General features: G+C 40.2%; 1 protein-coding gene across 1 annotated transcript in view; it reads right to left on the bottom strand.

Moving 5' to 3' along the window:
* The window catches only part of LOC135495190 (glypican-6-like), a 54,543-nt gene that overhangs the window by 19,364 nt on the left and 19,510 nt on the right, over nt 1–15,669 (bottom strand). Inside the window, exon 4 of the mRNA XM_064783677.1 lies at nt 1,144–1,309. Within this exon, the coding sequence (XP_064639747.1) occupies nt 1,144–1,309 (166 nt within the window). The remainder of the gene's footprint in view (nt 1–1,143; nt 1,310–15,669) is intronic.

Genomic DNA, 15,669 nt, shown 5'->3' with positions numbered 1-15,669 from the left:
TAGAAATACGCCCCCTATAATGCTTTTTGTAAATTGTACAACTCATGTTTTCTGACCCAAATAAACCACCGGCAGTTGAGTTTTGTGGAGTTTTTTCCATCACTTTCAGAGCTGCAGTGCTTTCATTTGTCAAAGGCACCAGCTTTTGTACCAATAGTACCCAGTGTAAGGTTACCAAATTTCGTGGTCGTTTCGATCAAATTCCAAGGCAATATCTTTGAAATACATGTAGTTCGAATGAAAATCTAAAAGTGATAACGCTCAAGCCAAACATTTGCCACCTTCATCCACATCATCCATCCCATAGTCAGGTGTTTCCATTCGTATCCTGATAGTAGCATTCGACCCACAAAGCACTTAACTCCGTTGTCATTGGTTATGTATTTAGTTATCGGCTTTTCAGCCATTATGCTAGCATTAGGATCCGTCAGCACGAATCGATCGTCGCTAATTACAATTACTGACCTCCGTAGATTACTAATGACAGGCCGATTTGCTTGCTACGTTCGATAGCGTGCGTGTAGCGGGATGTAATCAACGGTGAAGGGGGGTGTTTTCTTGGAGGAGCTTGTGTAGGCTACTCGTAAGCAACTGGGAGCGTTTTCTTAGTTCAACATTAGCTAGCATATACGGCAAGGATAGAGTGGAGTGGCATTTTGCAAGATGACCACCGACTCATTTCGACCGCATGATAAATCCTGGCCATCACAAGAAAGCAATAAAGCAATAAGTTTGGCCAGAGAAGTCGAATTAGAAAAATAATGACCTGACACAGCAGTGCAATCCATTGCAATTGGGGAACTATGTTATGTACAAGTACTGAAAAGACCATCCCATTGACCTGGTAATAACATAGATTGTCCGTCTGGTTTTACAACACAATACTGAAAATTATCAAGTTGCTGCACTCGATTTATCAACATTTTTTTTCTTCTGTACACAATAATAAAAACAATGCCCACTTTTATTGCACTTTTTATCTTGATTTCCATACATATGGGACAACTTTTTCACAATGTACCATAATTCGACCCATTTTCCCTGAAAAGAGTCACAGTTTAATCGTTATTGCACTAATGCATAGCTGAAATTGCATCATTTGAACTAACAAAAGGAATGATTTTACTAAAGTGGTGTACTCACCAATGTAATGATTCCATTCTGTGTTGAGCTCAGTTTGGAATGCGAGGCAACCCTTCATAATGTTGAGACAATAATTGTTACATGGCTTGACATTGGGAAGACCTCGGCAATGGGGACAGTACATCATCTTCATAACCGCTTTCAGGCAGGCTCCGGAGGGCTCCATCTAAAATGAGAAAGCGTAGAGAAAATTTGAAAACTCGGTCACGAAATTTACAAACATTGGTAGAAAGTGAAGTAGTTTCTGGACTAACACACTAAACCGAAAGAGTTACATCTCATGAATCACTGACAAGGACGTCGAAGTTTACTCTAAAACAACCTGAAGAGAAAAGGGGTTAATTTGGCAAAGTGAAGAGCTGACATTGCCCAGCTTATATCCCTGCAGCCGTACCAAGTTTATTGACGCCAGCAAGTTAAGGGTGCAACTGCTAATAGCTACAGGTGATGTCTATCGATTTATCAAGTTTGTCAACACGAAACTTCTTGCACCAAATAACCAATAGAGAAGTGATAAATCTGCCAATGTCAAATAGACCCTGAGAAATATTGTTGGGGCGACGCGCTGTTGCAATTATCATCAGGAGTTCTCAATACTCTGTCCCCTCTCAGTGACCTTGGTTCATCTTCGATGTACGCCTCTGGAGGACCCTGCAGCATTTCAGACACGTCTGTTTGGTTTCGGCTGACCGCGGCGGCCATGTTGGATTCAACAGGCCAGTGCCACCAGAAACAACCAAGAAGAAAAGATAGACATTCGCGTTCATAACAATTCCCCAGAGGAACAAACAACAACATCGAATCGTGAAATCATGAGTTGGAGAAGTTGGCAATATGCTGATGGGTCCAGCGGGAATTGAAGGCGGAAAAGATCTAGACGCCAAGTTTAACACAGACAAACTCAGATGGAATCTATGGAGAAATTGCATGCGTTTTCCAAATAAGCAAGACACCCAGGGATTTGAAAGTCAATAATGTTGAAAGGAAGCTCAGGCCGAGTCGCTTTCAAAAGAGTGCTCGGCGTATAAGCGCCAAATTGATTTGCTGCTACTGTCTTATCCTGCGATCTTGACAGGCAAGCCGTTTGTCAAGCTGGTGTTCCGCGTAGAGAGATAGCGTCATACGCCTAACGGGGGCCCCCGATGCAAACAAGTTATGATTCAACTAGCAAATAGATATGGCAAATTGGACAAGCAACAACTGCTCGCTGAGGCAACAGTTTTTATAGTCACTGAGCAAACAAGAGGAAGGCTATGACTGGATCTGTGCACTTCCTGCAAAATGTCACGCAAGGAATTACAACAGCTGGATTTTTACCGTTATGCGGCAGCTCGAAATATTCATATCACTGCAGTGAAGAGAATAGGGCATTCTGTACGTTTGATATGCGAAAATTTTTGATGAAATCGAGAAAAATTTGCAATTTTCTACCAACTGGATATGAAAAGTTCAAGTACTTCCTTGGGGGATTCTACACCAATATGCCGCGTAATTGAAACGACATTTTCTTTCCCACAATGGTTAAGATAGCAAAATGTCGAGTTTGCTGCACTGGTGTTATAATAACACAGTGAGGAACAAAAAGTCCCCATCCGCAGGCTCTGGGTGGGAAAGTGCAATCACGAGTTAAAGAATTGGTGGTCTTGGGTAATCAGAGGAAATAATACTAACTTAGATGTAAAATTGAAAACCTGTTCGGTTCGTGGGACCCCTGTGATGAAACGGGGACATGGCTGGCTCAAAGGCTTTGTAACTATGGGGGACAGATTTGACAAAGAGTTCAAGCGTCGACTTCCCCTTGAGAGATGACCTTCATATTTTGACCTCAAGAGAACAGGAAATCTCTAAAAGCATTCTTGAAAAGACCCAATATCATCCCGACCATGTTGCATGGAAAGAGATTCCAGTGTTTTATGATTAGAACTTTTATTCATCCTACAATGGTCTTTTTACATGTTTTAGGACAAAGTCACAAGTAGGATGTCTGCGGATTTGGTCACTTTTTAAGCGATACCTGAACATCAGTCAAAAGAGACAAGTCAGGAACTTTCCAAAAGCTAAAGCCACGGAAAGCACTACAAACACACAAAAAAAAGTTTGAGATTCATTTTCCCAAACCTAGACAGTAAACTTTTTCTTCATCTCCTCCTTACTTTAGGACAAAAAGCTGTTTTTTGACCACACACACATTATAAGCAACCTCGATACTCCTGCTCAAATGCTAATGATCAACTCATTTTTAATCGCGTCACACTTTTTTCGGGACACACTGTGCATCAACAACAAGATGTCACCACACCTTTGTGATTTTACTCTGTTTTTCTATCTAGTTTGACATCCAAGTCAAGTGTTTTACTCTTTCTTGTTGATTCAGATGGCTACCCATTAGGTTGGAAACTCACAGACGAGGAGCCTTTCATTGTCCTATGCCCTTAAAGATTTAGTAAAAGCTTTGGCAAGTTCATCCTGCATTATGTACATATGTATCACTTCCGGTAAATTCCGATGCAAATTTTCAAATCGCAGAACTTTGTCTTATTCTCAATGACCAAACCATTTGAACTCACGAAAACCTCAACAGGTTCAAGGTTAGTTTCAGTGGAGCATTTTTTTACAAATTGTTCATACCTTCACGCTTTATTTCGGCTACTCTGAATAAATCAGCCATTGACAATTTTGAAGTAGTGTGACTTGCCGGCACTTTAGACAATACGCTGCAAAAATTCAGCGTGCTGATGTTGACAATGCTTAAAAAATACCAACAATGACGCATTTCTTATGAATTTTAGGTGTGTTGTGACCATTAATACAACAACAATTATGATCCTGACCCAAAAAAATTGCAATGGGAGAAGATCATGGGTTGCGGAGTTTACTGAGGAGGTAAGCCATGACCAGGGGGAAGGGTCCCCATCTGCACCCATGGCTCCAGGGGAGCGCACAATAACCATTCACCGGTCTCTCTATACGGCCAGAGGGGATATTTAAAAGCGGTCACATGTCTGGCCTAGCCAACACGACCTTAACACACTGTAGCCGTTCCTATTTCATGTGAATTGATCTAGAATATGTATACATCATGTGTACATGAATGTACATGGTGATCCGCCTTTGTTAGCATTGGCTAGAATTTACACATATCCGGCTTTTCCACATTTAGCTATTCAGAGATCAAAGATGGGCGCTGTTCAAATTCGATACGGTCATTCTACAAATTCTTGCTTGTTGAACACGTTTTATACCAAAGTAGTTCAGCAAATACACAATTTATCCAGATAGATTAGCTACTGAATCTTCAACTCGAATGACATCAAAACTGTCGATAGCTTCTTTGTTTGTAGTAGAATTTACCTTCATCTATTGCAAAACAAACTTGCACACTAATTTACTGCACAGACTTTACTGTACATTCTGTGCATGGACTGCATTCTCAATTTATATTCAAGGTCTTTATAGTGACGTTTTTTTTCAGAATCGTTATATAGATGCACGAGGCTGCTCTAAACAATAATCACGAGAGAGTCCAACTATGCTATATTAACTAACACAATGTTTTACCACGATTAACCAAATAACTTTCGACAGTAATAATGCGCCACGTTATTTTGTGGCTGTTTACCAAATGTCAAAGGGGACTTGTTATTTCATTAGGCGAGAAAATTAATTTCAAAAACTGTACATGTACAGCATTGCCATTAGATAGAGTGGTTGGATAATGGAAAGGCCCATTATGTTGAGTCTATCTCACCCAACAATGCCGAAACTAGATGTGCATCAATGTAAAGAGCATTGATGAAATGCACTGTATCAATTTGAGTCAACTTGGTATGGAATCATGATCAGTGATATTTTATACACAGGAGGCCTACCTCGATTGGTCTTTTTATAACAATGCCCCTCCACGGCACAAATCGGCTGCTCATTTGGTTTTCAAAAGGTCAGAACCCATGCTCTACCAATAATCGACTTGATTCATTAAATGCCAATTAATGGCCAAAAACTATATCCCCTGGTTTGTTTCAATTATTTAGAATGGGAAACTTTGCGCGAATTGCATGAATTGGCCACCAAATGATTGGGGTGTTTTCATCCAAGTTGATTGCAGCTCATTTCCTGTTTTACAGCGACCTCAACGTCACTTGGTAAGCCACAACGATTAATATTTTAGTCATGCGTCCGACAAAGTCCACAGCATATTTTGATTTCGTCTTTTTTATAGCGGTATCAAAGCCAATATCTCGAGGCTGAGGAACGTTTAGTCATGTGACAGGTTTCTAGCCAATTAAAAGTGATGTTCAATGATTGTCTAAAGCCACTTGTACTGGTATGAAAAAGGTCCTCTTTAAAATAAACATATTTATTCAGTAATTTTTTTCTTTTCTATGCGTGGTACAGCTTTGTAAGATTTGGTGCAGCCAATGCCTATGACCAGACAAAATCACCACAACTTATAATACTTGTAAAAGTGTCAAGTCCAGAGGACTTCGACTGATTTTAGACATTTGTTTGCCTTTCAAAATCATAACCATAAAAGTCTCCATACACTTGTATGTCTCATCAATAAACAGAAAACTAAACAAGTGAGATACAGAATTCGCACAATGGTCTCTTTTGATCCGAGGAAATATCATAATACGCATTCCAACCCCCCTGCAGTCTTTGCGAGGTTGAAAGTTCACCAACGGGCCATTCTGATATTCGTGAATGAGATCTCGAGCGAAGTGAGTCACTTTCCTATCAACTGGGGGCACAGTCTTGTGCGAGATCTAGTTAGTGCCACAGTATAGCGATATCAGACCGGACTGAGGGGTACATTTAGACTGATCTTGTGAAGATTGCTTCTGGGCTAGATAGCAATTACGCAAATCGGATGATCAGGGTTTGGAAGCAACTGTCCAGATTGGAAGATTCTTGCGCACTTACATGTAGGCCATCATCATTTGGGCGATTTATACCATGATTCACTTAGTTGAGCTGGGGAGTCAGCAATGAAAAAAATCATCTATAAAACTAACTTAATCGTACATGTACCATGTTATCCTGTACCCAAGGTACGCAAGGGTTAACAACGGCAACATTTGATATAGCACAATTCGCCACAGAATTCCTTACGCAAACATCATACTGTTGCTGTCGATAATTGCTAATCTTGCCAGCATCAAAGGCGCGAACTCGATCCTCCCCGAGTTATGAACTAATGAAACCTCATTGTTGCCTCTGCAGAATAGAAACCAAAGCAGACAGAGAAAACCTGCTGATCAGAAGATTAGACCATCATTCATTTCAGCTTGATTATCGTCCAAAAAGTTCTATGTTTGTTCAATTCTCAGAACGCACTTTTTAGAACGGCTTTTTATACGATACTTTTCACATAGTTACATTTAATCGGCGTGTAGGAACCTAAGCATAGCAAAAGTGCCGTAATCAGGCACTTAGCCTAGATCAAAGCGCCGAACGTAGTCACCTGAGATGATCTATATGTATGTATGTACAATATATCTCAGGTGTTTAGATGATCATTTACAGTGCAGACTCAACAGAAACCGTTCCTTTGGTTGTATTTTTGAATTCTCGAGAAGAGCCAAGATCTGTTCTTGAAGTGGGACTAGAGGCAGAAGTGAGAGGGGCCAAGTTGGTGGTCTGATATTAACAGTCATGAGATGGCATTGTGTTTGATTTGAGCATAAATATGTTTATGAAAGTGTTTTCCATAAGATATGTTTGATTCAGACATCGGGCAAAAGATCAGCGAAGCCCATACTCTGGTTAGAATAGCATTCGCACAATCTAAAGCTCTAAAGAACAGCCTGAATAATCAGTTTCTCAGCATGCCGAGAGTATGGCCAGGCCTCCCAACTTTAAATACCGAGCTGATTTTTCAAGAAAATTTGGGAAACAGGTCCTTCCCAAGTTAGGCCAGCTCGATAAGTTGGGAGGCATGCCTCAATACCCAGGATTCTCACAACGTTGGGAAGCTGGACAGTACATCATAGCTGTCTTTTTTACTCTTTCAGATGGACTCAAATACCGTATCAACCTTGTGCCTCATCACGTTGGCCTTCAGAAGGATGTCGGAAGCAAAACAAAATTGTATCTATCGCTTCAGATCAATCAGGAACTAGATGAGAAAACCACCACTTCACTGGAAAAGCCCACGACCTTAGACAGATTGTGCCAGGACTGTTGCAGGTTAGACTGGAGTCCAACTAACCGCAGGTAGCCTCCAGAAGAATTCTCAACTTAGCAGGTGTACGAAATGCAACCGGATTCGCAAGTCTCGTTTATGTTGGAGTTTGTAGGAGAAATGTTCAACTGGCCACAAAATAAACTCAGAAAAGTGGAAAAGTTGCTGAATTTGGTTCAAGGATTTCTACACTGAGCATGAGAAACCATTGAAATCCAAAAAATCGGGTGGCGGAAGTTTCAAAATTGGGCACCATTTGAAAGAAAATATCATCTGGCTAGTATGGATTTATAACTTCTTGATTTTTTTGACTTGGCATAATAGGCCCCAAAGGCTGACAAGTACAGTTATATGGGCAAACAATAATCTTGATCGAGAAAGAATTTTAATGTGTTTGACTAATAAAGTTTGGCAAACAATGCTGACCTAAACACAGAAGACCAAGATCAAGAGAAATACAGGCCATGCCAGCAATATTGCCATTGTTGGCTATATGCACACACTCTCTTTCCATCATAGGGACCACTTGCAGTGTTCTCCGCTGCCCATTTTAACCTGGTGGGCCACCACTACGCAAAAATATAAGTTTGACATTTACCATGTTACTGCCAGAACAAACGACAACAAATTATGGTTTTGACATTTCCAAATGTACCACAAGAACAAAAGACCGAAACCAGATTAAAAACTTAAAAGCCGGAGAAATTTTTTTTTCCATCGGTCCACCAGAGAATTAAGAGTAGAACACTTGCCCGATATGAAAATTTTCCCTCCTCCCCAGACAAAATAATAACAAACCAAATGCAATTTCCAGGAAGTATGAGAAGGGTGACTCGATTTGAATCGAAAAATCATGAAGTCCAAAGACGAAATGAAGCAGTCTATTTAGACAGCTGACGACTTATTATGCCAGGATTATCATATTATGAATTTCACAACTCCCCGTGACATCCTTTTCAATTGCGGCGACCCAGTAACAGAATTTCAATAGCAGAAAATTACCTTTTTCACTCGAGCTTAAACCCACTTTAAATTTCATTTTATTGTGGATCTGTGGCATTTGATTGGATCAAAAGGCCACGAACCACGGCCACCACTCCTTTCAAATATCACTCCCCGGATTATGAGCAAAAAGTCCCCAAAGAATTCCCCCACAATGCCGACAACTATCTTAAAGTAAAAAATCGCTGATTATTGTAATTTAATATTTTTTGCATCAGCGATTCGAAAAATTACCTCCGAAAGGTAAATAAGAAAGTGACAGTGTCTCCTGAACAAAGGATAGTGATCTTGAAGAAGAGAATTTGATCACACATTTTTAAAAGCATTTGTTTGTTTTTGCTCTCAAATTTTTAAGCCAGTTCCCAAGTTATGTCCAAGTTCAACTGCTACCTCAACAGACGATGAACATTTTTCACGATATCAGAGGATAATTAGAAACGTGTTGAAACTTCCCTTAGCGAACACCTCTCTAGCAAGGATATCCTCTCTATTAAGAACACTATGGTGACCGGAAGAGGGTGGTATCATCTACTTTGATTTCTAGCCCTTAAACAGAAATTAAGTCACTCCCCTCCCAACGGAAAGTGCAATGTTGTCAAAATGAGACAAAACCAATGAAATCCACCAGCAACGTTTCTTCAGATACTGACCAAGAACATTCGCGTATTCGCCCGGATGACCATGCACCTTCTGTAAGTTTTTGTTCGGCGGCAACCGCCCGGAAAACGTTTACTTATTCATGAGAAAATATGTCCAGCGACCATATGGTCCTTTAATGGAGTCTGCCTCATTAATGGCAACAATAACTGCGGAACTCCTCCATGACTTGGCCATCATCTCCTGTAAATTTCCATACAGTTTCATCATAAATTGCACAGCCACTTTTGACCAAGCTAGAACGAAATGAAATTGAAATTCACTCGAGGAAATTTCAAATCAAGATGGTTGGATTTTCTAGTCGATTTTACACAGAATCTTATACAAATGTACTGGCGATTCCTGGCCAAGTCGAGTTGGTATTGGACTTGACTATCTCGCACCACAGACACAGGAAAGACCATCAATTGCACATTGTCTGAGCGAAAATGCATCAGACCACGTCAAAGGAACTTGGTCAAAACCCGAAAGTCGCGACAATGGTCCAACAGTCGAAATGTGCATCCGGTCCATGTGTAGGAGGGGAAATGAGATAGGGTCGCATCAGATGGACCTGTCACAAGTCCATCATTTCACCAAAACCGAGTCCATCATTTAGACAAAGCCAACACGGAAAAAGGCGGAGGTCATGATTTGGGATGATTTGGTTGAAACTAAATAGTTGACAGAGATAAATTTGAAAAACAACCCAAGTTACCAAGAGATTTGAATTCTCATTTTGGCAGTTCTTTCTTGGTGATCAATGCTAACAGAAACCACACATTTTTTTGGTGAGCAGATATGCCTGAAAAGGGTTCGTTCACACTCTCAGATCCTTCAGTTTGAGCTTGCGTAACCAGACTAAAAATGATTTATTCAAACTCGCATTGATTTCAAGCGAGTGACTACAGTCAAGTTTCTTCCATCCTCCAGAAGATAAGCACAACACCCGACATGCAATAGATATCATATCATATCAGACAAAGCCCATCCCTATGATTTCATATTCAATATTTTCCGACTAAGTACCGGTAATCTTCTTCCTTTGCAGAGCCTGTCGAAGAAATTGGCGATATAGAGTCACGAGATCCTCTCATGATGAGGTCGGGCGGCGAGAATCACAACCAATAAGGGTATGAAGGCCCCTGCTGGGGGAATTGGGCTAAGAAAAGGTGAGAAAATTTCTTTTGCCAGACATACATGTACTTGTATGAGCAATAGAAAACATTGGTTTATAGCTTGCACCAGACTGAGTGAACACTAAAGAAGTCTACTTGGCTCGGGGAACTGCATGAAGCAGAAATTTGTGGAAGGAATTCCAGTTAAAAGGAAGACAAATCGATGAAAGTTAATGACCTGGACTCTGAAATGATGACCAAGTGACGAACGGTGTCTTACCAGATACATCACTCATCATCATTCGAGATAGACAGATTAGCACCAGACGACCTCCATCTATCATCTATTAGAATGTGATCAATCAAATCAGGACAAAATTATGAGAGAACATCACAACCACTACACCAACCGGGACTACAGACAATCTCACTCCATTAAATCGCCATAAAAAGAATTCACGAGGGTTTGGCGTGAAATTTTCAATTCTCGATTATTTATAGGGTGATAATTGGTCGCAGTTCACACCCCCGACCTTTAAAGAGTAAAGGTCAAATACTCACCAACACATACGGACAATAGCGGTAGTTGTAAATAGAAGGGTGTCTCTCATCTCACACTGTGAGGGGGGAGACCCAGACAAATTATTGAACTTAATCCGCCTCAAAGATGTCTCGCTGTGAAATATGTTTGCCCCTAATATGCAGCTACATGTACCATCAAAATTGCAGTAATTCAAAGCATACAAATGCTTCTTCAATAATTCCCAGTGACCACCTGAGCCCAGCTAGTTTGATTATCAATGCATGACATCATACAGAAGTAGTGAAAAATCACACTTTCAATATAGTGCTAATTACTGCTGGTTTGTATATACAGTAGAACCTCTCTCCTAAGGACACCCTCGGGACTGACAAGTGTTGTCCTTAATAGAGAGGTGTCCTGATTAGAGAGGTCAAATTGAATGGAAAGAACCAATTTGGGACCAAAACTATTGTCCTTAATAGAGAGGTTGTCCTTAATAGAGAGGTGTCCGCTACGGGAGGTTCTACTGTATATGTAACGGTAGACATTGAATCGAAGATTAACTGTTGGGTGTGACTCATGACAAGAGGCCAGGACTCATATTACACATGCTAGCGTGAAATCACCTCAGACTAAAGCAGAGATTACCTTGGAAAGAACACGTAAAAAATGGGGATAGAACTTTTTGTTATACAGTTCCATTTTTTGAATCGAGTAACATGTGGTTGTGTCTTGAACTATGCATTCTGACGCTGATTTTTGAGCAGATGACTCAGGCCGGAAAAAATTAATGGATCTGAAGTGAAATCCACTGAGATTTTCAACAATTTGAGTTGTTTTCAATCTGCTTGATGCAGTTTGTGTACATTTGATGCACACAAGTGTACGTGATTGTACGTGCAGTTTCTGTCAAAGTCGAGTTGGAATCAACCACGTCAAATTCGCTACAAACATAGGCCATCGCTATGGTGATGTAATCCTAGACGATACTGTTGCACGTTCCCGTATCTTGTGACCGCAGCGAATGTCGCCGAGACGAGATCCAGCCAATCAGAATCTAAACGCTGATTCATGCAGTTTTGTCGGCCGTACGAAAATTCTGAGCTCGCGGAGGCAAAATCAATTTAGTGCTGATTAAACATCGCCCATACATGCTTCCAGGGACTGGGTTCATTACTTTATGCTGCCGAGCAAGTTTTGAGTCGCGTGTATATAGTCATTCTCGGATAATAATGAAACTCATACACAGGGTGCATGACCATTTACACCAACATGGCTGAGATCTGGCTGTGAAGTGCGTCTGAATCATTACGCTGCACTGTGATGCACATTATGCTGTGCTGTGTATCATTACGATGCACTGTGATGCCATTACACTGCATGCACTCGGCATCTGAACTCATGAAAGTTCAACACGATAGTCTGGTATCAGGGGTATCTAATATAACACCGGATAAAGCAAAAATGTTAACTGAATATATGGGTGTTCATTTCAATTCATTTTCAGTCAATAACACTCATATACATTCTACATCATGCAATAAATGCACTGAAGATTCCATCTTGGTAAGGGTGAAATTAACACAGGACGACCTCCCAGTTTATTCGCACGATGATACGATTCTTATTAGGGGGGCAATATTTACCATTTGAAATGAGAAATTTCACACAATGAGTCATCCACTTTAGGATTTTGTGTCATTTTTGCGAACTTGCACAAGAAAATTGCATCAAAGTGCAAAAAAGGGTAATTGAGAAAAGCTTCCTTAATGGTAATACGATCGGTGATTGGTTTGGATTTTGTCGTGAATTGTCATTTTTGCATTTTCTTTTGGACTCGGTGACATGAATCATACTCCAATAGTTAGGCAATTGATCGGAATATCTCTGATTTAAACTCCGACCCTACAATCAGCGATGGTATGAACAGCATCGACAATCCAGTCATTTCGAAAGAATTTGCAATCTGATATTGGGGATCACTTTCTTGGGTGGGATTACTTCATATTTTCATGTCAATTTCACCCATGATAACATTGCATTGACGTAGATATGACGTGCTATTTTGGGATTTTAAGGGTGAAACATAGAAATAGCAAACCCTCTGACACTGCACTTGGTTAATAATTAGTTTCCTGATTCCCCTTTTGGAAATAATCTCAGATTAAAAAAATATCTGCACTTTTTTCTTCCTAAAAGTGTGACAAATACGTTGGCTGAAATTTGCACCAAAAAGGCTTGTGAAATGTCCACATTTTCCTAGGACCAGTTGAAAAGCAAGTGCTGTGCAAACAGGACATAAGTCTGTAACTCGAGACTGAGTGTTTGCATTTGTTTCATTCCAATACAAAATCTAGTAAATCTATATTGTAGATACACAGTGCAGTCTGGTAGACTTGAGGTGGAACCGAGGAAAGTCGGTTCCTGCTAAGATTGATTAGAAAGTCATATACATTTCTACAGATATCTTCTAAGAATGTACAATGGACTATAGTCATCTCTTCCCGAAATACTTTTCTAAAGTACGTAGAATTCATAACTCAGCTGCACAGCGCACTTCAACTAAGAATGACATCTCAATTCAAGATCAGCAACAAAAAGCCGCTTTGCAACAATTTACACACACCACCGGAATAACCCCAGAATTATGAATCATATTTTTTCTCCCAATTGTAGTGAATTCAATGCTCGTGAACTAACGTGTGCTATTGTGACGTGAATAGGCCGTGTCAAGCTGCGAAAAAGTCATTCAGGTTCGTGGTGAAGTATGGTGGACGATTCACGATATTCTAACTTATTTCAACAGATGAATTCATGGTTTTTATCATAGTGCGAACAGGTGGGATGGACCGCCTTTGTGCACCAAAAATTGTCAAATAAAGCGAGCCTTTTTTTGTGAATCGTTAATTTACCAGGAAACCAGGTCATTCAATACACACAGTTTACACGAATACTCTAGTTTCCCTGATATAAGACCACGTTATTGATACCTAAGAAATTGTTGTTGATGTTTTCAGAAGGCTAAAAACATGACGTCCTATACATGTGCATCGGACATGGTGTCGCACACCAATTGTCTATTCCAATTGAACAAGTTAAATGACATCAACATATGCATGATATTTATGATAGTAGGACCTAGCTTCAAAATGAGAAATGATCTTAGAATGGTGAAACTAGAGTACATCTAACTGTACACGAAACACTACTAATTCAATCATATTACGGAGGAGTGTTTATTTTTGCCATTTCTGAACTCTCCAGAGCAATACTTTACACGACAGCGGGATTTAAGCTTGGATATTCAGAAATGGTCTCGGATTGGAGAAATTAGAGTAGATCCAACTGTACACGAAATACTAGAGGAGCATTTATTTTTGCCATTTCTGAACTCTAGAGGGAAATCGTTTACCACTGACGTGACAATTATATCCATCACAATCATGCTATAGCTCACTCACAACCAAGAGCACCCAACGCACTTAGTTTTTTTGTGATACAAGTACCTGATTAGGAGGCTGCGTAAACCTTAACTGACAGTTGCACACTGTAGCTTCCTGTTTTCGAGAGTTCACCTGACTCGATTGGTACATCTCGGATACATTCCATCATTTTCAACGAGATCGTGTTAATATGAATCGTTTTTGATCGGCTTGAAATGCTATTGCATGTTTTGAAACCTGGTTCATTTCCAAACCTGTTTTTCTCAACAAGTTTTCAAGTTGAATATTCAGAGATCGATTTCAAATGCTTTGCTAGGATGAGGCCAATTCGAGATCACTTACACATATATCCTCACTCTCAAAATCAATCTGTTTTTCATGCAGTGGCCTCTAGGCGGCACTGTCTTAAGCCGGACGCGTCCAAAAACTCAGGGAAGACACGTCTGCTATGGAATAATTTCAAAATGCTTTCATTTGGTTTTAATGACAACACCATCCATTACATATTTTAGAAAGAAAACACTTTACGCAGTTCCCCATCATCGAACCTCACCAGTTCACGCAACATTTGATTCTACCCTTCGTAAGTTCTTTCTCATCACGAAGGCTGACCTGCATTCAGGCGCATCAGTCCATCGATCCACGATTGAACAAGAGTTAAAAATCTGCCGACATGGCGTGATGATGGTACATTGTGTTTGAATACCCGTGCTCATCAATTCGCTCGCCATGAATTAATACTGTAATGCACGCTCCCGTGGGATTGCGATTCGCTCTAAACCTGTTCTGTTTAATTATCGTAGAGCTGGTCGAGAGGGAGATGGAGAGTATGCTGTCTTTAATGGCTCATGTTTCCACGCGTATAAGACCCAAGGACATGTGTTGTTAGTCAGCCGTATGAGCATGGCTAGAGTGTACATGTATAGTGAGAGAGGGCGTATGTTGCCCATACCCCTCACCAGCACCATTATCTAACTGGCAGGCTTTCTTAAAGGGGGAATGACAAATGGGATTCATGATCTTAAATGAAAATTTGGCATGTCTTTGAAAAAAATCTTGCACAGAAAATGATCAAAAAAGAATATTGTAGTCTGCCCCCCCCCCCACTACACCTATTTGTATACACAGATCATAACTGTTTTATAGTGAAATTGATGTGCAGGCATGGTTGGGGGAGGGTTAATTCAACATCGTGCTACATGTTTAGTTAATTCGATATTTTAGATTTCATCAAATTGAAAATATAGAACTCCCTGCTAGATCATTCAATCTTTACCATGAGACAGATTGGTTCGAAATCCATATCAGGCAATTTCAAACTTCGGCGTTTCTTAGTCAAATGTTTTTCTAAGATTCTAAACTATTTTCAATCAAGTTTTTCAGACCATTAAGTTTAAGGCAAACATCATCCTATTAAAGCCACTCTAAAATAAATTCAAGATATTTCAGTTGCCATGGTAACTTGAATATACGGAATCAATTGCACGCAATGCCTCGATGCTGCGTACCGTGTAGATTTCATGCAAAGAAATGCTGTCAGTCACACGGTGGATCATGATTTCTTTATTGGATTAGAAATGACACATAACGTTACGTTATTTCACCTCACATAACGTTACG

The sequence above is a fragment of the Lineus longissimus genome, chromosome 10 (assembly GCF_910592395.1).
Source record: "Lineus longissimus chromosome 10, tnLinLong1.2, whole genome shotgun sequence".
NCBI classification, from domain to species: domain Eukaryota; kingdom Metazoa; phylum Nemertea; class Pilidiophora; order Heteronemertea; family Lineidae; genus Lineus; species Lineus longissimus.
This window is presented reverse-complemented; position numbering and strand designations above follow the sequence as displayed.